General features: G+C 39.4%; 1 protein-coding gene across 4 annotated transcripts in view; it reads right to left on the bottom strand.

Moving 5' to 3' along the window:
• Window positions 1–23,551, bottom strand: part of LOC121007558 (E3 ubiquitin/ISG15 ligase TRIM25-like) — a 123,517-nt gene extending 99,966 nt beyond the window's left edge. The window contains exons 1-2 of one of the 4 annotated variants that reach the window (XR_005780434.1): window positions 21,807–23,551; window positions 20,846–21,139 (exon numbers count right to left, since the gene is read on the bottom strand). Coding sequence is in view for 2 of the 4 variants with exons in the window: in XM_040439586.1 (XP_040295520.1) it covers window positions 21,859–23,463 (1,605 nt within the window). In the remaining 2 variants the exon portion in view is untranslated. Of the gene's footprint in view, window positions 1–20,845; window positions 21,140–21,635; window positions 21,682–21,802 lie in introns of those variants that run through there. The other 3 variants (XM_040439585.1, XR_005780433.1, XM_040439586.1) reach the window with 3 other exon arrangements.
• Window positions 23,552–23,756: the final 205 nt, after the last annotated feature.

Here is a 23,756-nt window from a genome sequence, read left to right on the forward strand (position 1 = left end):
CTGCATCTATTATACCTCGTACCTCACATATCAGTACACTGCTGTATATACTATATATCTGTACACTGCATCTATTATACCACGTACCTCACATATCAGTACACTGCTGTATATACTATATATCTGTACACACTGCATCTATTATACCTCGTACCTCACATATCAGTACACTGCTGTATATACTATATATCTGTACACACTGCATCTATTATACCTCGTACCTCACATATCAGTACACTGCTGTATATACTATATATCTGTACACACTGCATCTATTATACCTCGTACCTCCCATATCAGTACACTGCTGTATATACTATATATCTGTACACACTGCATCTATTATACCTCGTACCTCACATATCAGTACACTGCTGTATATACTATATATCTGTACACACTGCATCTATTATACCTCGTACCTCACATATCAGTACACTGCTGTATATACTATATATCTGTACACTGCATCTATTATACCTCGTACCTCACATATCAGTACACTGCTGTATATACTATATATCTGTACACTGCATCTATTATACCACGTACCTCACATATCAGTACACTGCTGTATATACTATATATCTGTACACTGCATCTATTATACCACGTACCTCACATATCAGTACACTGCTGTATATACTATATATCTGTACACTGCATCTATTATACCTCGTACCTCCCATATCAGTACACTGCTGTATATACTATATATACTATATATACTATATATCTGTACACTGCATCTATTATACCACGTACCTCACATATCAGTACACTGCTGTATATACTATATATCTGTACACACTGCATCTATTATACCTCGTACCTCACATATCTGTACACTGCTGTATATACTATATATCTGTACACACTGCATCTATTATACCTCGTACCTCACATATCAGTACACTGCTGTATATACTGTATATCTGTACACACTGCATCTATTATACCTCGTACCTCCCATATCAGTACACTGCTGTATATACTATATATCTGTACCCCCTGCATCTATTATACCTCGTACCTCACATATCAGTACACTGCTGTATATACTATATATCTGTACACACTGCATCTATTATACCTCATACCTCACATATCAGTACACTGCTGTATATACTATATATCTGTACACACTGCATCTATTATACCTCGTACCTCACATATCAGTACACTGCTGTATATACTATATATCTGTACACACTGCATCTATTATACCTCGTACCTCACATATCAGTACACTGCTGTATATACTATATATCTGTACACACTGCATCTATTATACCTCATACCTCACATATCAGTACACTGCTGTATACACTATATATCTGTACACACTGCATCTATTATACCTCATACCTCACATATCAGTACACTGCTGTATATACTATATATCTGTACACTGCATCTATTATACCTCGTACCTCACATATCAGTACACTGCTGTATATACTATATATCTGTACACTGCATCTATTATACCTCGTACCTCACATATCAGTACACTGCTGTATATACTATATATCTGTACACTGCATCTATTATACCTCGTACCTCACATATCAGTACACCGCTGTATATACTATATATCTGTACACAGTGCATCTATTATACCTCGTACCTCACATATCAGTACACTGCTGTATATACTATATATCTGTACATTGCATCTATTATACCTCGTACCTCACATATCAGTACACTGCTGTATATACTATATATCTGTACACCGCATCTATTATACCTCGTACCTCACATATCAGTACACTGCTGTATATACTATATATCTGTACACTGCATCTATTATACCTCATACCTCACATATCAGTACACTGCTGTATATACTATATATCTGTACACACTGCATCTATTATACCTCGTACCTCACATATCAGTACACTGCTGTATATACTATATATCTGTACACACTGCATCTATTATACCTCGTGCCTCACATATCAGTACACTGCTGTATATACTATATATCTGTACACACTGCATCTATTATACCTCGTACCTCACATATCAGTACACTGCTGTATATACTATATATCTGTACACACTGCATCTTTTATACCTCGTACCTCACATATCAGTACACTGCTGTATATACTATATATCTGTACACTGCATCTATTATACCTCGTACCTCACATATCAGTACACTGCTGTATATACTATATATCTGTACACTGCATCTATTATACCTCGTACCTCACATATCAGTACACTGCTGTATATACTATATATCTGTACAGACTGCATCTATTATACCTCATACCTCACATATCAGTACACTGCTGTATATACTATATATTTGTACATTGCATCTATTATACCTCGTACCTCACATATCAGTACACTGCTGTATATACTATATATCTGTACACACTGCACCTATTATACCTCGTACCTCACATATCAGTACACTGCTGTATATACTATATATCTGTACAGACTGCATCTATTATACCTCGTACCTCACATATTAGTACACTGCTGTATATACTATATATCTGTACACTGCATCTATTATACCTCGTACCTCACATATCAGTACACTGCTGTATATACTATGTATCTGTACACACTGCATCTATTATACCTCGTACCTCACATATCAGTACACTGCTGTATATACTATATATCTGTCCACACTGCATCTATTATACCTCGTACCTCACATATCAGTACACTGCTGTATATACTATATATCTGTACACTGCATCTATTATACCTCGTACCTCACATATCAGTACACTGCTGTATATACTATATATCTGTACACACTGCATCTATTATACCTCGTACCTCACATATCAGTACACTGCTGTATATACTATATATCTGTACACTCTGCATCTATTATACCTCGTACCTCACATATCAGTGCACTGCTGTATATACTATATATCTGTACACACCCATCAATTATACCTCGTACCTCACATATCAGTACACTGCTGTATATACTATATATCTGTACACACTGCATCTATTATACCTCGTACCTCACATATCAGTACACTGCTGTATATACTGTATATCTGTACACACCCATCTATTATACCTCGTACCTCACATATCAGTACACTGCTGTATATACTATATATCTGTACACTGCATCTATTATACCTCGTACCTCACATATCAGTACACTGCTGTATATACTATATATCTGTACACACTGCATCTATTATACCTCGTGCCTCACATATCAGTACACTGCTGTATATACTATATATCTGTACACACTGCATCTATTATACCTCGTACCTCACATATCAGTACACTGCTGTATATACTATATATCTGTACATTGCATCTACTATACCTCATACCTCACATATCAGTACACTGCTGTATATACTATATATCTGTACATTGCATCTATTATACCTCGTACCTCACATAGTACACTGCTGTATATACTATATATCTGTACAGACTGCATCTATTATACCTCATACCTCACATATCAGTACACTGCTGTATATACTATATATCTGTACACTGCATCTATTATACCTCGTACCTCACATATCAGTACACTGCTGTATATACTATATATCTGTACACACTGCGTCTATTATACCTCGTACCTCACATATCAGTACACTGCTGTATATACTATATATCTGTACACTGCATCTATTATACCTCGTACCTCACATATCAGTACACTGCTGTATATACTATATATCTGTCCACACTGCATCTATTATACCTCGTACCTCACATATCAGTACACTGCTGTATATACTATATATCTGTACACTGCATCTATTATACCTCGTACCTCACATATCAGTACACTGCTGTATATACTATATATCTGTACACACTGCGTCTATTATACCTCGTACCTCACATATCAGTACACTGCTGTATATACTATATATCTGTACACCGCATCTATTATACCTCGTACCTCACATATATAGTATATACAGCAGTGTACTGATATGTGAGGTACGAGGTATAATAGATGCAGTGTGTACAGATATATAGTATATACAGCAGTGTACTGATATGTGAGGTATGAGGTATGATAGATGCAGTGTGTACAGATATATAGTATATACAGCAGTGTACTGATATGTGAGGTATAATAGATGCAGTGAACAGATATATAGTATATACAGCAGTGTACTGATATCTGTTCACTGCATCTATTATACCTCATACCTCACATATCAGTACACTGCTGTATATACTATATATCTGTACACACTGCATCTATCATACCTCATACCTCACATATCAGTACACTGCTGTATATACTATATATCTGTACACACTGCATCTATTATACCTTGTACCTCACATATCAGTACACTGCTGTATATACTATATATCTGTACACACTGCATCTATTATACCTCGTGCCTCACATATCAGTACACTGCTGTATATACTATATATCTGTACACACTGCATCTATTATACCTCGTACCTCACATATCAGTACACTGCTGTATATACTATATATCTGTACACACTGCATCTTTTATACCTCGTACCTCACATATCAGTACACTGCTGTATATACTATATATCTGTACACTGCATCTATTATACCTCGTACCTCACATATCAGTACACTGCTGTATATACTATATATCTGTACACTGCATCTATTATACCTCGTACCTCACATATCAGTACACTGCTGTATATACTATATATCTGTACAGACTGCATCTATTATACCTCATACCTCACATATCAGTACACTGCTGTATATACTATATATCTGTACAGACTGCATCTATTATACCTCATACCTCACATATCAGTACACTGCTGTATATACTATATATTTGTACATTGCATCTATTATACCTCGTACCTCACATATCAGTACACTGCTGTATATACTATATATCTGTACACTGCATCTATTATACCTTGTACCTCACATATCAGTACACTGCTGTATATACTATATATCTGTCCACACTGCATCTATTATACCTCGTACATCACATATCAGTACACTGCTGTATATACTATATATCTGTACATTGCATCTACTATACCTCGTACCTCACATATCAGTACACTGCTGTATATACTATATATCTGTACAGACTGCATCTATTATACCTCGTACCTCACATATCAGTACACTGTTGTATATACTATATATCTGTCCACACTGCATCTATTATACCTCGTACCTCACATATCAGTACACTGCTGTATATACTATATATCTGTACACTGCATCTATTATACCTCGTACCTCACATATCAGTACACTGCTGTATATACTATATATCTGTACACACTGCATCTATTATACCTCGTACCTCACATATCAGTACACTGCTGTATATACTATATATCTGTACACTCTGCATCTATTATACCTCGTACCTCACATATCAGTGCACTGCTGTATATACTATATATCTGTACACACCCATCAATTATACCTCGTACCTCACATATCAGTACACTGCTGTATATACTATATATCTGTACACACTGCATCTATTATACCTCGTACCTCACATATCAGTACACTGCTGTATATACTGTATATCTGTACACACTGCATCTATTATACCTCGTACCTCACATATCAGTACACTGCTGTATATACTATATATCTGTACACTGCATCTATTATACCTCGTGCCTCACATATCAGTACACTGCTGTATATACTATATATCTGTACACACTGCATCTATTATACCTCGTACCTCACATATCAGTACACTGCTGTATATACTATATATCTGTACATTGCATCTACTATACCTCATTCCTCACATATCAGTACACTGCTGTATATACTATATATCTGTACATTGCATCTATTATACCTCGTACCTCACATATCAGTACACTGCTGTATATACTATATATCTGTACAGACTGCATCTATTATACCTCATACCTCACATATCAGTACACTGCTGTATATACTATATATCTGTCCACACTGCATCTATTATACCTCGTACCTCACATATCAGTACACTGCTGTATATACTATATATCTGTACACTGCATCTATTATACCTCGTACCTCACATATCAGTACACTGCTGTATATACTATATATCTGTACACTGCATCTATTATACCTCGTACCTCACATATCAGTACACTGCTGTATATACTATATATCTGTACACTGCATCTATTATACCTCGTACCTCACATATCAGTACACTGCTGTATATACTATATATCTGTCCACACTGCATCTATTATACCTCGTACCTCACATATCAGTACACTGCTGTATATACTATATATCTGTACACCGCATCTATTATACCTCGTACCTCACATATCAGTACACTGCTGTATATACTATATATCTGTACACACTGCGTCTATTATACCTCGTACCTCACATATCAGTACACTGCTGTATATACTATATATCTGTACACCGCATCTATTATACCTCGTACCTCACATATCAGTACACTGCTGTATATACTATATATCTGTTCACTGCATCTATTATACCTCATACCTCACATATCAGTACACTGCTGTATATACTATATATCTGTACACACTGCATCTATCATACCTCACATATCAGTACACTGCTGTATATACTATATATCTGTACACTGCATCTATTATACCTCATACCTCACATATCAGTACACTGCTGTATATACTATATATCTGTACACACTGCATCTATTATACCTCGTACCTCACATATCAGTACACTGCTGTATATACTATATATCTGTACACACTGCATCTATTATACCTCGTACCTCACATATCAGTACACTGCTGTATATACTATATATCTGTACAGACTGCATCTATTATACCTCATACCTCACATATCAGTACACTGCTGTATATACTATATATCTGTACACTGCATCTATTATACCTCGTACCTCACATATCAGTACACTGCTGTATATACTATATATCTGTACACTGCATCTATTATACCTCGTACCTCACATATCAGTACACTGCTGTATATACTATATATCTGTACACACTGCATCTATTATACCTCGTACCTCACATATCAGTGCACTGCTGTATATACTATATATCTGTACACACTGCATCTATTATACCTGGTACCTCACATATCAGTACACTGCTGTATATACTATATATCTGTACACTGCATCTATTATACCTCGTACCTCCCATATCAGTACACTGCTGTATATACTATATATTCTATATATCTGTACACTGCATCTATTATACCACGTACCTCACATATCAGTACACTGCTGTATATACTATATATCTGTACACACTGCATCTATTATACCTCGTACCTCACATATCTGTACACTGCTGTATATACTATATATCTGTACACACTGCATCTATTATACCTCTTACCTCCCATATCAGTACACTGCTGTATATACTATATATCTGTACCCCCTGCATCTATTATACCTCGTACCTCACATATCAGTACACTGCTGTATATACTATATATCTGTACACACTGCATCTATTATACCTCATACCTCACATATCAGTACACTGCTGTATATACTATATATCTGTACACACTGCATCTATTATACCTCGTACCTCACATATCAGTACACTGCTGTATATACTATATATCTGTACACACTGCATCTATTATACCTCGTACCTCACATATCAGTACACTGCTGTATATACTATATATCTGTACACACTGCATCTATTATACCTCATACCTCACATATCAGTACACTGCTGTATATACTATATATCTGTACACTGCATCTATTATACCTCGTACCTCACATATCAGTACACTGCTGTATATACTATATATCTGTACACTGCATCTATTATACCTCGTACCTCACATATCAGTACACTGCTGTATATACTATATATCTGTACACTGCATCTATTATACCTCGTACCTCACATATCAGTACACCGCTGTATATACTATATATCTGTACACAGTGCATCTATTATACCTCGTACCTCACATATCAGTACACTGCTGTATATACTATATATCTGTACATTGCATCTATTATACCTCGTACCTCACATATCAGTACACTGCTGTATATACTATATATCTGTACACCGCATCTATTATACCTCGTACCTCACATATCAGTACACTGCTGTATATACTATATATCTGTACACTGCATCTATTATACCTCATACCTCACATATCAGTACACTGCTGTATATACTATATATCTGTACACACTGCATCTATTATACCTCGTACCTCACATATCAGTACACTGCTGTATATACTATATATCTGTACACACTGCATCTATTATACCTCGTGCCTCACATATCAGTACACTGCTGTATATACTATATATCTGTACACACTGCATCTATTATACCTCGTACCTCACATATCAGTACACTGCTGTATATACTATATATCTGTACACACTGCATCTTTTATACCTCGTACCTCACATATCAGTACACTGCTGTATATACTATATATCTGTACACTGCATCTATTATACCTCGTACCTCACATATCAGTACACTGCTGTATATACTATATATCTGTACACTGCATCTATTATACCTCGTACCTCACATATCAGTACACTGCTGTATATACTATATATCTGTACTCTGCATCTATTATACCTCCTACCTCACATATCAGTACACTGCTGTATATACTATATATCTGTACACACTGCATCTATTATACCTCGTACCTCACATATCAGTACACTGCTGTATATACTATATATCTGTACATTGCATCTACTATACCTCATACCTCACATATCAGTACACTGCTGTATATACTATATATCTGTACATTGCATCTATTATACCTCGTACCTCACATATCAGTACACTGCTGTATATACTATATATCTGTACACACTGCACCTATTATACCTCGTACCTCACATATCAGTACACTGCTGTATATACTATATATCTGTACAGACTGCATCTATTATACCTCATACCTCACATATCAGTACACTGCTGTATATACTATATATCTGTCCACACTGCATCTATTATACCTCGTACCTCACATATCAGTACACTGCTGTATATACTATATATCTCTACATTGCATCTACTATACCTCACATATCAGTACACTGCTGTATATACTATATATCTGTACAGACTGCATCTATTATACCTCGTACCTCACATATCAGTACACTGCTGTATATACTATATATCTGTACACTGCATCTATTATACCTCGTACCTCACATATCAGTACACTGCTGTATATACTATATATCTGTACACACTGCATCTATTATACCTCGTACCTCACATATCAGTACACTGCTGTATATACTATATATCTGTACACACTGCATCTATTATACCTCGTACCTCACATATCAGTACACTGCTGTATATACTATATATCTGTACACTGCATCTATTATACCTTGTACCTCACATATCAGTACACTGCTGTATATACTATATATCTGTCCACACTGCATCTATTATACCTCGTACATCACATATCAGTACACTGCTGTATATACTATATATCTGTACACTGCATCTATTATACCTCATACCTCACATATCAGTACACTGCTGTATATACTATATATCTGTACACACTGCATCTATTATACCTCGTACCTCACATATCAGTACACTGCTGTATATACTATATATCTGTACACACTGCATCTATTATACCTCGTACCTCACATATCAGTACACTGCTGTATATACTATATATCTGTACACACTGCATCTATTATACCTCGTACCTCACATATCAGTACACTGCTGTATATACTATATATCTGTACACTGCATCTATTATACCTTGTACCTCACATATCAGTACACTGCTGTATATACTATATATCTGTCCACACTGCATCTATTATACCTCGTACATCACATATCAGTACACTGCTGTATATACTATATATCTGTACACTGCATCTATTATACCTCATACCTCACATATCAGTACACTGCTGTATATACTATATATCTGTACACACTGCATCTATTATACCTCGTACCTCACATATCAGTACACTGCTGTATATACTATATATCTGTACACACTGCATCTATTATACCTCGTGCCTCACATATCAGTACACTGCTGTATATACTATATATCTGTACACACTGCATCTATTATACCTCGTACCTCACATATCAGTACACTGCTGTATATACTATATATCTGTACACACTGCATCTTTTATACCTCGTACCTCACATATCAGTACACTGCTGTATATACTATATATCTGTACACTGCATCTATTATACCTCGTACCTCACATATCAGTACACTGCTGTATATACTATATATCTGTACACTGCATCTATTATACCTCGTACCTCACATATCAGTACACTGCTGTATATACTATATATCTGTACAGACTGCATCTATTATACCTCATACCTCACATATCAGTACACTGCTGTATATACTATATATTTGTACATTGCATCTATTATACCTCGTACCTCACATATCAGTACACTGCTGTATATACTATATATCTGTACACACTGCACCTATTATACCTCGTACCTCACATATCAGTACACTGCTGTATATACTATATATCTGTACAGACTGCATCTATTATACCTCGTACCTCACATATCAGTACACTGCTGTATATACTATATATCTGTACACTGCATCTATTATACCTCGTGCCTCACATATCAGTACACTGCTGTATATACTATATATCTGTACACACTGCATCTATTATACCTCGTACCTCACATATCAGTACACTGCTGTATATACTATATATCTGTACATTGCATCTACTATACCTCATTCCTCACATATTAGTACACTGCTGTATATACTATATATCTGTTCACTGCATCTATTATACCTCATACCTCACATATCAGTACACTGCTGTATATACTATATATCTGTACACACTGCATCTATCATACCTCACATATCAGTACACTGCTGTATATACTATATATCTGTACACTGCATCTATTATACCTCATACCTCACATATCAGTACACTGCTGTATATACTATATATCTGTACACACTGCATCTATTATACCTCGTACCTCACATATCAGTACACTGCTGTATATACTATATATCTGTACACACTGCATCTATTATACCTCGTACCTCACATATCAGTACACTGCTGTATATACTATATATCTGTACAGACTGCATCTATTATACCTCATACCTCACATATCAGTACACTGCTGTATATACTATATATCTGTACACTGCATCTATTATACCTCGTACCTCACATATCAGTACACTGCTGTATATACTATATATCTGTACACTGCATCTATTATACCTCGTACCTCACATATCAGTACACTGCTGTATATACTATATATCTGTACACACTGCATCTATTATACCTCGTACCTCACATATCAGTGCACTGCTGTATATACTATATATCTGTACACACTGCATCTATTATACCTGGTACCTCACATATCAGTACACTGCTGTATATACTATATATCTGTACACTGCATCTATTATACCTCGTACCTCCCATATCAGTACACTGCTGTATATACTATATATACTATATATCTGTACACTGCATCTATTATACCACGTACCTCACATATCAGTACACTGCTGTATATACTATATATCTGTACACACTGCATCTATTATACCTCGTACCTCACATATCTGTACACTGCTGTATATACTATATATCTGTACACACTGCATCTATTATACCTCGTACCTCACATATCAGTACACTGCTGTATATACTGTATATCTGTACACACTGCATCTATTATACCTCTTACCTCCCATATCAGTACACTGCTGTATATACTATATATCTGTACCCCCTGCATCTATTATACCTCGTACCTCACATATCAGTACACTGCTGTATATACTATATATCTGTACACACTGCATCTATTATACCTCATACCTCACATATCAGTACACTGCTGTATATACTATATATCTGTACACACTGCATCTATTATACCTCGTACCTCACATATCAGTACACTGCTGTATATACTATATATCTGTACATACTGCATCTATTATACCTCGTACCTCACATATCAGTACACTGCTGTATATACTATATATCTGTACACACTGCATCTATTATACCTCATACCTCACATATCAGTACACTGCTGTATATACTATATATCTGTACACTGCATCTATTATACCTCGTACCTCACATATCAGTACACTGCTGTATATACTATATATCTGTACACTGCATCTATTATACCTCGTACCTCACATATCAGTACACTGCTGTATATACTATATATCTGTACACTGCATCTATTATACCTCGTACCTCACATATCAGTACACCGCTGTATATACTATATATCTGTACACAGTGCATCTATTATACCTCGTACCTCACATATCAGTACACTGCTGTATATACTATATATCTGTACATTGCATCTATTATACCTCGTACCTCACATATCAGTACACTGCTGTATATACTATATATCTGTACACCGCATCTATTATACCTCGTACCTCACATATCAGTACACTGCTGTATATACTATATATCTGTACACTGCATCTATTATACCTCATACCTCACATATCAGTACACTGCTGTATATACTATATATCTGTACACACTGCATCTATTATACCTCGTACCTCACATATCAGTACACTGCTGTATATACTATATATCTGTACACACTGCATCTATTATACCTCGTGCCTCACATATCAGTACACTGCTGTATATACTATATATCTGTACACACTGCATCTATTATACCTCGTACCTCACATATCAGTACACTGCTGTATATACTATATATCTGTACACACTGCATCTTTTATACCTCGTACCTCACATATCAGTACACTGCTGTATATACTATATATCTGTACACTGCATCTATTATACCTCGTACCTCACATATCAGTACACTGCTGTATATACTATATATCTGTACACTGCATCTATTATACCTCGTACCTCACATATCAGTACACTGCTGTATATACTATATATCTGTACTCTGCATCTATTATACCTCCTACCTCACATATCAGTACACTGCTGTATATACTATATATCTGTACACACTGCATCTATTATACCTCGTACCTCACATATCAGTACACTGCTGTATATACTATATATCTGTACATTGCATCTACTATACCTCATACCTCACATATCAGTACACTGCTGTATATACTATATATCTGTACATTGCATCTATTATACCTCGTACCTCACATATCAGTACACTGCTGTATATACTATATATCTGTACACACTGCACCTATTATACCTCGTACCTCACATATCAGTACACTGCTGTATATACTATATATCTGTACAGACTGCATCTATTATACCTCATACCTCACATATCAGTACACTGCTGTATATACTATATATCTGTCCACACTGCATCTATTATACCTCGTACCTCACATATCAGTACACTGCTGTATATACTATATATCTGTACATTGCATCTACTATACCTCACATATCAGTACACTGCTGTATATACTATATATCTGTACAGACTGCATCTATTATACCTCGTACCTCACATATCAGTACACTGCTGTATATACTATATATCTGTACACTGCATCTATTATACCTCGTACCTCACATATCAGTACACTGCTGTATATACTATATATCTGTACACACTGCATCTATTATACCTCGTACCTCACATATCAGTACACTGCTGTATATACTATATATCTGTACACACTGCATCTATTATACCTCGTACCTCACATATCAGTACACTGCTGTATATACTATATATCTGTACACTGCATCTATTATACCTTGTACCTCACATATCAGTACACTGCTGTATATACTATATATCTGTCCAGACTGCATCTATTATACCTCGTACATCACATATCAGTACACTGCTGTATATACTATATATCTGTACATTGCATCTACTATACCTCATACCTCACATATCAGTACACTGCTGTATATACTATATATCTGTACAGACTGCATCTATTATACCTCGTACCTCACATATCAGTACACTGCTGTATATACTATATATCTGTCCACACTGCATCTATTATACCTCGTACCTCACATATCAGTACACTGCTGTATATACTATATATCTGTACACTGCATCTATTATACCTCGTACCTCACATATCAGTACACTGCTGTATATACTATATATCTGTACACACCCATCAATTATACCTCGTACCTCACATATCAGTACACTGCTGTATATACTATATATCTGTACACACTGCATCTATTATACCTCGTACCTCACATATCAGTACACTGATGTATATACTGTATATCTGTACACACCCATCTATTATACCTCGTACCTCACATATCAGTACACTGCTGTATATACTATATATCTGTACACTGCATCTATTATACCTCGTACCTCACATATCAGTACACTGCTGTATATACTATATATCTGTACACACTGCATCTATTATACCTCGTGCCTCACATATCAGTACACTGCTGTATATACTATATATCTGTCAACACTGCATCTATTATACCTCGTACCTCACATATCAGTACACTGCTGTATATACTATATATCTGTACACTGCATCTATTATACCTCGTACCTCACATATCAGTACACTGCTATATATACTATATATCTGTACACACTGCGTCTATTATACCTCGTACCTCACATATCAGTACACTGCTGTATATACTATATATCTGTACACTGCATCTATTATACCTCGTACCTCACATATCAGTACACTGCTGTATATACTATATATCTGTCCACACTGCATCTATTATACCTCGTACCTCACATATCAGTACACTGCTGTATATACTATATATCTGTACACTGCATCTATTATACCTCGTACCTCACATATCAGTACACTGCTGTATATACTATATATCTGTACACACTGCGTCTATTATACCTCGTACCTCACATATCAGTACACTGCTGTATATACTATATATCTGTCCACACTGCATCTATTATACCTCGTACCTCACATATCAGTACACTGCTGTATATACTATATATCTGTTCACTGCATCTATTATACCTCATACCTCACATATCAGTACACTGCTGTATATACTATATATCTGTACACACTGCATCTATCATACCTCATACCTCACATATCAGTACACTGCTGTATATACTATATATCTGTACACTGCATCTATTATACCTCCTACCTCACATATCAGTACACTGCTGTATATACTGTATATCTGTACACACTGCATCTATTATACCTACCTCACATATCAGTACACTGCTGTATATACTGTATATCTGTACACTGCATCTATTATACCTCGTACCTCACATATCAGTACACTGCTGTATATACTATATATCTGTACACTGCATCTATTATACCTCGTACCTCACATATCAGTACACTGCTGTATATACTATATATCTGTACACACTGCATCTATTATACCTCATACCTCACATATCAGTACATATTTTTTTATTTTTCTGCCTATCGTCTTGTGTAGGGGCTCATTTCTTGCGGGAGGAGGTGATGTTTTCAGAGGCACCATTGTGAGGTACATTGTACTTTTTGATCACTTGCTACTGCACTTATTTAGGGGAAAGTGACCCAAAATGGGTATTTTGGCAAGTTTTCATTTATTTTTTTTAAGGCGTTCATTTGACAGGATAGGCCATGTGATATTTTTATAGAGCCGGTCATCATGGACACGGCGATATCAAGTATGCCTGTTTTTCTTTATTTTTCTATTTTTTACAATTTTATTTTTGTTTATTATGTAAAAGTGGCGATTTTTTTCCTTCAAACTTTTATATTTTTATTATGAAAACGCATTTTTTTTTACTTTTTTCCCCCCTTTTTCCCCTTTTGTCCCGCTGTGGTACTACAGCTTTTGGGGGTCTGCTCCCCTTTACAATGCATTACAGTAGGTGTGTATTGTAATGCATTGCCTGTCAGTGTATTACCAGTGGAATATCGGGGCCTGGGTCTCACAAGCTTCTGTAGAAGGCAAGCGCCGATACCTGTGGAAGGAACCCAAACCCGTCACTGCAGCTCTACACAGGCATACAGCTCTGCTCCATACACTGCTCAACTACACAGACATACAGCTCTGCTGCATACAGTTCTCAACTACAGTTCTGCTACATACACTGCTCAACTACACAGACATACAGCTCCGCTGCATACACTGCTCATCTAAAGACATACAGCTCTGCTACATATACTGCTCAACTACACAGACATACAACTCTGCTACATATACTGCTCAACTACATATTCAACTCTGCTGCATACAGCGCTCAACTACACAGACATACAGCTCTGCTCCATACACTTCTCAACTACAGTTCTGCTACATACACTGCTCAACTACACAGACACACAGCTCTGCTACATACACTGCCCAACTACACAGACACACAGCTCTGCTACATATACTGCTCATCTACAGACATACAGCTCTGCTACATATACTGCTCAACTACACAGACATACAGCTGTGCTGCATACACTGCTCATCTACAGACATACAGCTCTGCTACATATACTGCTCAACTACACAGACATACAGCTCTGCTGCATACACTGCTCAACTACACAGACATACAGCTCTGCTCCATACACTGCTCAACTACACAGACATACAGCTCTGCTGCATACACTGGTCATCTACAGACATACAGCTCTGCTACATATACTGCTCAACTACACAGACATACAGCTCTGCTGCATACACTGCTCATCTACAGACATACAGCTCTGCTACATATACTGCTCAACTACACAGACATACAGCTCTGCTGCATACACTGCTCAACAACACAAACATACAGCTCTGCTGCATACACTGCTCAACTACACAGACATACAGCTCCGCTGCATACACTGCTCAAATACACATACAGCTCTGCTGCATACACTGCTCCACTACACAGACATATAGCTCTGGTACATACACTGCTCAACTGCAAAGACAGCTCTGCTGCATACACTGCTCACCTACAGACATACAGCTCTGCTACATATATTGCTCAACTACAGAGACATACAGCTCTGCTGCATACACTTCTCAACTACAGACACCCAGCTCTGCTGCATACACTGCTCAACTACACACATACAGCACTGCTACATACACTGCTCATCTACAGACATCCACCTCTGCTAAAATTATATTGCTCAATTACAGAGACATACAGCTCCGCTGCATACACTTCTCAACTACACAGACATACAGCTCTGCTGCATACACCGCTCAACTACACAGACATATAGTTCTGCTCCATACACTGCTCAACTACACAGACATACAGCTCCACTGCATACACTTCTCAACTACACAGACATACAGCTCTGCTGCATACACCGCTCAACTACACAGACATATAGTTCTGGTACATACACTGCTCAACTGCAAAGACATACAGCTCTGCTCCATACACTTTTCAACTACAAACAGCTCTGCTGCATACACTTCTTAACTACACATACAACTCTGCTGCATACACCGCTCAACTACACAGACATACAGCTCTGTTCATCTACACAGTCATACAGCTCCGCTGCATACACTGCTTAAATACATGGATATAAAGCTCTGCTGCATACACTGCTCAACTACACAGACATACAGCTCTGCTGCATACACTGCTCAACTGCAAAGACATACAACTCTGCTGCATACACTGCTCAACTACACAGACATACAGCTCTGCTACATACACTGCTCAACTACACAGACATATAGCTCTACTGCATACAGTGCTCAACTACACAGACATACAGCTCTGCTACATACACTGCTCAGCTACATAGACACACAGCTCTGCTGCATACACTGCTCAACTACACAGCCGTACAGCTCTGCTGCATACACTGCTCAACTACACAGCCGTACAGCTCTGCTACATACACTGCTTATCTACAGACATACAGCTCTGCTACATACAATTCTCAACTACAGACAAACAGCTCTGCTGCAAACACCGCTCAACAACACAGTTATACAGCTTTGCTACATACTCTTCTCGACTACACAGACATACAGCTCTGCTGCATACTCTGCTTAAATACACATACAACTTTGCTCAATACACCGCTCAACAACACAGACATACAGCTCTGTTCCTCTACACAGACATAAAGCCCCGCTGCATACACCGCCCAACTACACAGACATATAGTTCTGGTACATACACTGCTCAACTGCAAAGACATACAGCTCTGCTGCATACACTGCTCAACCACACATACAACTCTGCTGAATACACCGCTCAGCTACACAGACATACAGCTCTGCTCAAATACACAGTCATACAGCTCTGCTCACCTACACAGACATACAGCTCTGTGCATACACTGCTTAACTGAACAGACTTACAGCTCCGCTGCATACACTGCTCAACTACACAGACATACAGCTCTGCTCCATACACTGCTCAACTACACAGACATACAGCTCTGCTGCATACACTGCTCATCTACCCACACATTCAGCTTTGCTACATACACTACTCAACTGCGCAGACATACAGCTCTGCGCCATACACTGCTCAAATACAGAGACATACAGCTCTGCTCCATACACTGCTCAACTACTCACACATAAAGCCCTGCTGCATACACTGCTCAACTACACAGACAACTCTGCTGCATACACTGCTGAACTACACAGACATACAGCTCTGCTGCATACACTGCTTAACTAAACAGACATACAGTTCTGCTACATACACTGCTTATCTACAGACATAGAGCTCTGCTGCATACACTGCTCAACTGCACAGACATACAGCTCTGCTGCATACACTGCTCACCTACACAGACACACAGCTCTGCTACATACACTGCTCAACTGCACAGACATACAGCTCTGCTACATATACTGCTCAACTACACAGACATACAGCTCTGCTCAACTAAGACATACAGCTCTGCTGCATACACCGCTCAACTACACATACACTGCTGAACTACACCGACATAAAGCTCTGCTACATACACTGCTCAAGTACACAGACATACAGCTCTGCTGCATACACTGCTCAACTACACAGACATACAGCTCTGCTACATACACTCCTCAACTACACAGACATACAGCTCTGCTTCATACACTGTTCAACTACACAGACATACAGCTCTGCTGCATACACTCCTCAACTACACAGACATACAGCTCTGCTGCACACACTCCTCAACTACACAGACATACAGCTCTGCTTTATACACTCCTCAACTACACAGACATACAGCTCTGCTGCACACACTCCTCAACTACACAGACATACAGCTCTGCTTCATACACTCCTCAACTACACAGACATACAGCTCTGCTGCACACACTCCTCAACTACACAGACATATAGCTCTGCTTCATACACTGCTCAACTACACAGACATACAACTCTGCTGCATACACTGCTCAACTACACAGACATAGAGCTCTGCTGAATACACCTCTCAACTACAGAAATAGCTGTGCTGCATACACTGCTTAACCAAACAGACATACAGCTCTGCTACATACACTGATTATCTACAGACATAGAGCTCTGCTGCATACACTGCTCAACTGCACAGACATACAGCTCTGCTGCATACACTGCTCACCTACACAGACACACAGCTCTGCTACATACACTGCTCAACTGCACAGACATACAGCTCTGCTACATATACTGCTCAACTACACAGACATACAGCTCTGCTCAACTAAGACATACAGCTCTGCTGCATACACCGCTCAACTACACATACACTGCTGAACTACACCGACATAAAGCTCTGCTACATACACTGCTCAAGTACACAGACATACAGCTCTGCTGCATACACTGCTCAACTACACAGACATACAGCTCTGCTACATACACTCCTCAACTACACAGACATACAGCTCTGCTTCATACACTGTTCAACTACACAGACATACAGCTCTGCTGCATACATTGCTGAACTACACCGACATAAAGCTCTGCTGCACACACTCCTCAACTACACAGACATACAACACTGCTACATACACTGCTCAACCACACAGACGTACAGCTCTGCTTCATACACTGCTCAACTACACAGACATACAGCTCTGCTGCATACACTGCTCACCTACACAGACACACAGCTCTGCTACATACACTGCTCAACCACACAGACGTACAGCTCTGCTGCATACACTGCTCAACTACACAGACATACAGCTCTGCTGCATACACTGCTCAACTACACAGACATACAGCTCTGCTTCATACACTGCTCAACTACACAGACATATAGCTCTGCTGCATACACTGCTCAACTACACAGACATACAGTTCTGCTCCATACACTGCTCAACTACACAGACATCCAGCTCTTCTGCATACACTTCTCAACTACAGACACCCAGTTCTGCTACATACACTGCTCAACTACACAGACATACAGCTCTGCTGCATTCAGTAAGTATCGACAGTAACGTAGCGCGGGCGCCGTCCGACATGCTGCGCCGCAGGGAAGGCGACCATTACAAGGGATAGTTAGAAAAGTGCTGAGTCCAGGCGGCGAGCACAACAATGGGAGCTCTATAGGCGGCACAATACGGAGCGCGCGGTATGTTCTCACACTAACACAATGTATAGAGTTGGGACCAAGACACCTCGTCGTGTAGACGTCGCCTTAAACTGAGCGCGTGCGACCAGCTCAGCGCGACCGGCCAAAGATAAGGACGAGAACAGCAGGTGGCGCTGTACAGATCCAGTGTATTGCAGAACTCATTACCTGCGGTTATAACAGACATGATGGCGGAGGAGACCACTGACACCCAGATGATAGGACCGACAACTCTGATGGACAGAAGTAGTCAGACATTTATTCCATAAAAAGGGAAAAAACACAACAAATGCCGCGTATAGTGCGGAAAGAAGCGTCACATTGTCACATCTCTACAGAAATAGGAAAAGCTGATTAATAATTATATGTTCCCCAAATGTGTCCCAGAAACATAAAGAAGCCCCTACAGCGACATCAGTGGAGGACGGGGAAGGGTTAATGATGCCCCCCATGAGGTACGTGCACTCGGCGGTGTATCTCCGCTCCAGGATCCACACCTGTTACCTGCAGATCCTGACACGGATTTCCCCAGATCTCCCCCTCTGCATTGTAAAGGGAGAAATCCGCACGGACAATCCACCGGCCGCAGATCTCCGGATCCGCTCCGCAGGTCACTCCTGACGCAGGAAACTTCCGCTTCGTGTAGATGAGATACTGAGAATCCCATCCGCTTAGGCGGTATTATTTCACTCTGGAAAACCAGCAGGTAATACGCACCGTGCGCTTGTACCCGAAGGCCATCTGCGCACATTGCGGAATACGCTCAATCTTTCCACGCGAATTCCCATGTGGAAAAACCGTAACGAATTACAGCAAAGTGTATGAGATTACCCCGATCACGTACACTTCGCCGATTATTTCCGTGCGGATTCCCAGATCTGCGGCCTGTCAGTTATGTTTGTGGTTTTATCTGTGGATTTCACCCTTTTCAGTGGAAAACCGCATCTTATCCGCACCAAAAACCGTATACACACATTGCCGGTATTAGTGCGGATACGCCGCGGATCTGATGTGCGTTCACCAGAACTCGTGTGCAGACGACGTAACTTTTCATTTGTCTCAAGCATCGATTCTGGATCTGATCTCCAAGGAATATAAAATAATCGTCCAGTAAACCCCCCCATAGAGCCGCCATATACATTGTGTGATCGGAGGCTCCGCCCATACAGCGCTATATAGTGACTTATAGGCGGAGATTATAACGGGACGTGGACGCATCGGCCTCAGCTTATTATTCTAACAGAGGCTCCAGACCACAAACCAAAGACAACATGTAGGGGTTCAGAGAAGGAGGCGGTGAAGGTGTGTAAGTGTCTGATGGGGTCACACAGCCGATAGAAGGACAGACGCCCGGCCTCATAGTCTAAGAAGACCCCAAATCTAGGACATGTTGTATCTACACTGAGGGGGGATATGACTGAGCGGTGACACACTCCACATACTGCATCAAACATATACAAACACCAAGATTTATCATTATATCCAATACCAGACTGCCATCCTTTCCTTTCTATACTGGGATAGGACAGTCCGATGTCACATCCTCCTTTCTGGTCCCACTCTACCTCCCAGTAATGTCTTTCTGAGGAGAGGCCACATCTGCTTAACACCTGGGACTGATCCAGGAACCTTCCCGGTGATTCTGGTTTGTTCTGTTTATCTTCTTCATCTTCATCCTCTTCTTCTTCCTCTTTTTCTTCTTCTGTTCTTGTTGCTGTTTTCAGATCTTCTGATATCTTCACACGTCTATGAGCAGTGTCCTCATCCAGCAATATGTCTGGAACATGGAGCCCGAGCTCTGATGTGACATTGGTGACAATATCCCTCATAGATCGGTGTAAGGTCAGTGAGATCAGAACCTCATCCAGATCATCCTCAGACCTGCCCTCTCCACCATCTCCCCCTGTGTCCTCATCATCTCCACGACCACATACAGTAATGTCACTTTCTTGTAGGAGTCTTATTGGGTCGGTGATATGACACATCTCCTCCACGTGACGCATCTTCCTGGACAGCTTGTCCTCCTCTATTTCCAGCTTCTTGATCAGATCAGATATCTGGGACATAATCTTCTCCTTCTGCCTGGAGATCTCGCTCAGCGCTTTCTTTTCTGCCATTTCCAGTTGTTTCTTAATGTCCATAAATAACTTCCTGACCTTCTTCCTCTTATCAGAGACCTTCTCCTGGATATTCCTCTGACGATCCTGCAGATTCTGAAGATTAGTCTGAATTTCTGCTTTTTGTGGGTTTAGTTCCTTCAGATATTTCCTCAGTTTCTCTTTCTCCTTCTCATAGGCCACGTCCAGTAGCTCCACATCATGTCCCTTGTGGTCTCCGGCCACCCAACAGGACACACAGATACAGGCGGCGTCCATCGGACAATAGTATTTCAGCACCTCCTTGTGTGTGGAGCATTTTCTTTCCTTCGGGGTAGCAGTAGGTTCAACCAAAGTATGTTCTGGTGACTTACTGTGTCTACTCAAGTGCTTTTCACAGAACGAGGTCTCACACTGCAGACATGTCCTCACAGCCGGTACAGGAGAGTCGCAGTAAGTACAGAAGATCCCGGTCTCCTCCATATCAGGCTGAGCAGATAAGAAACGCTCCACTATGTTCCCCAGCTTCCTGTTCTTCTCCAGGGCCGGACGCTCCGGATATTCTGCTCTGCAGTCAGGACAGGAATACACTCCAGCTGCCTCCTGTGCCTCCAGCGCACTCACAATACAGAAGCGGCAGAAGTTGTGTCCACATCTCAGGGATACGGGATCTGTATAGAAGCTCAGGCAGATGGAGCAGTCCAGCTCGGCCCTCAGATCAGCAGACGCCATTGTGGTATGGAGGAGCAGGAACCGAAAGTGGAAAAGTCTCTTCTCATAAGAGGGCGGAGAGCTCCTGTAGAAGAATTAACCCCTGCAGCTCAGAGATTGCATTCCATTGAGAAACAAGCAGTAAACCCAGTAAACGTCATTACAAATAAAAGAAGGGTCCATCAGAAATGTTGGGGAGAGTAAAGCAAACTTCACCTCTGTCTCCTCCAGTCAGGACAATGAGACATCATATACCAGGCTTCTACTACACAAGCTCTTAGCACTACAGCCTGCCAGGGAAGCCTGACATTGGA

Source organism: Bufo bufo, chromosome 7, assembly GCF_905171765.1.
Source record: "Bufo bufo chromosome 7, aBufBuf1.1, whole genome shotgun sequence".
Taxonomy (NCBI): Eukaryota; Metazoa; Chordata; class Amphibia; order Anura; family Bufonidae; genus Bufo; species Bufo bufo.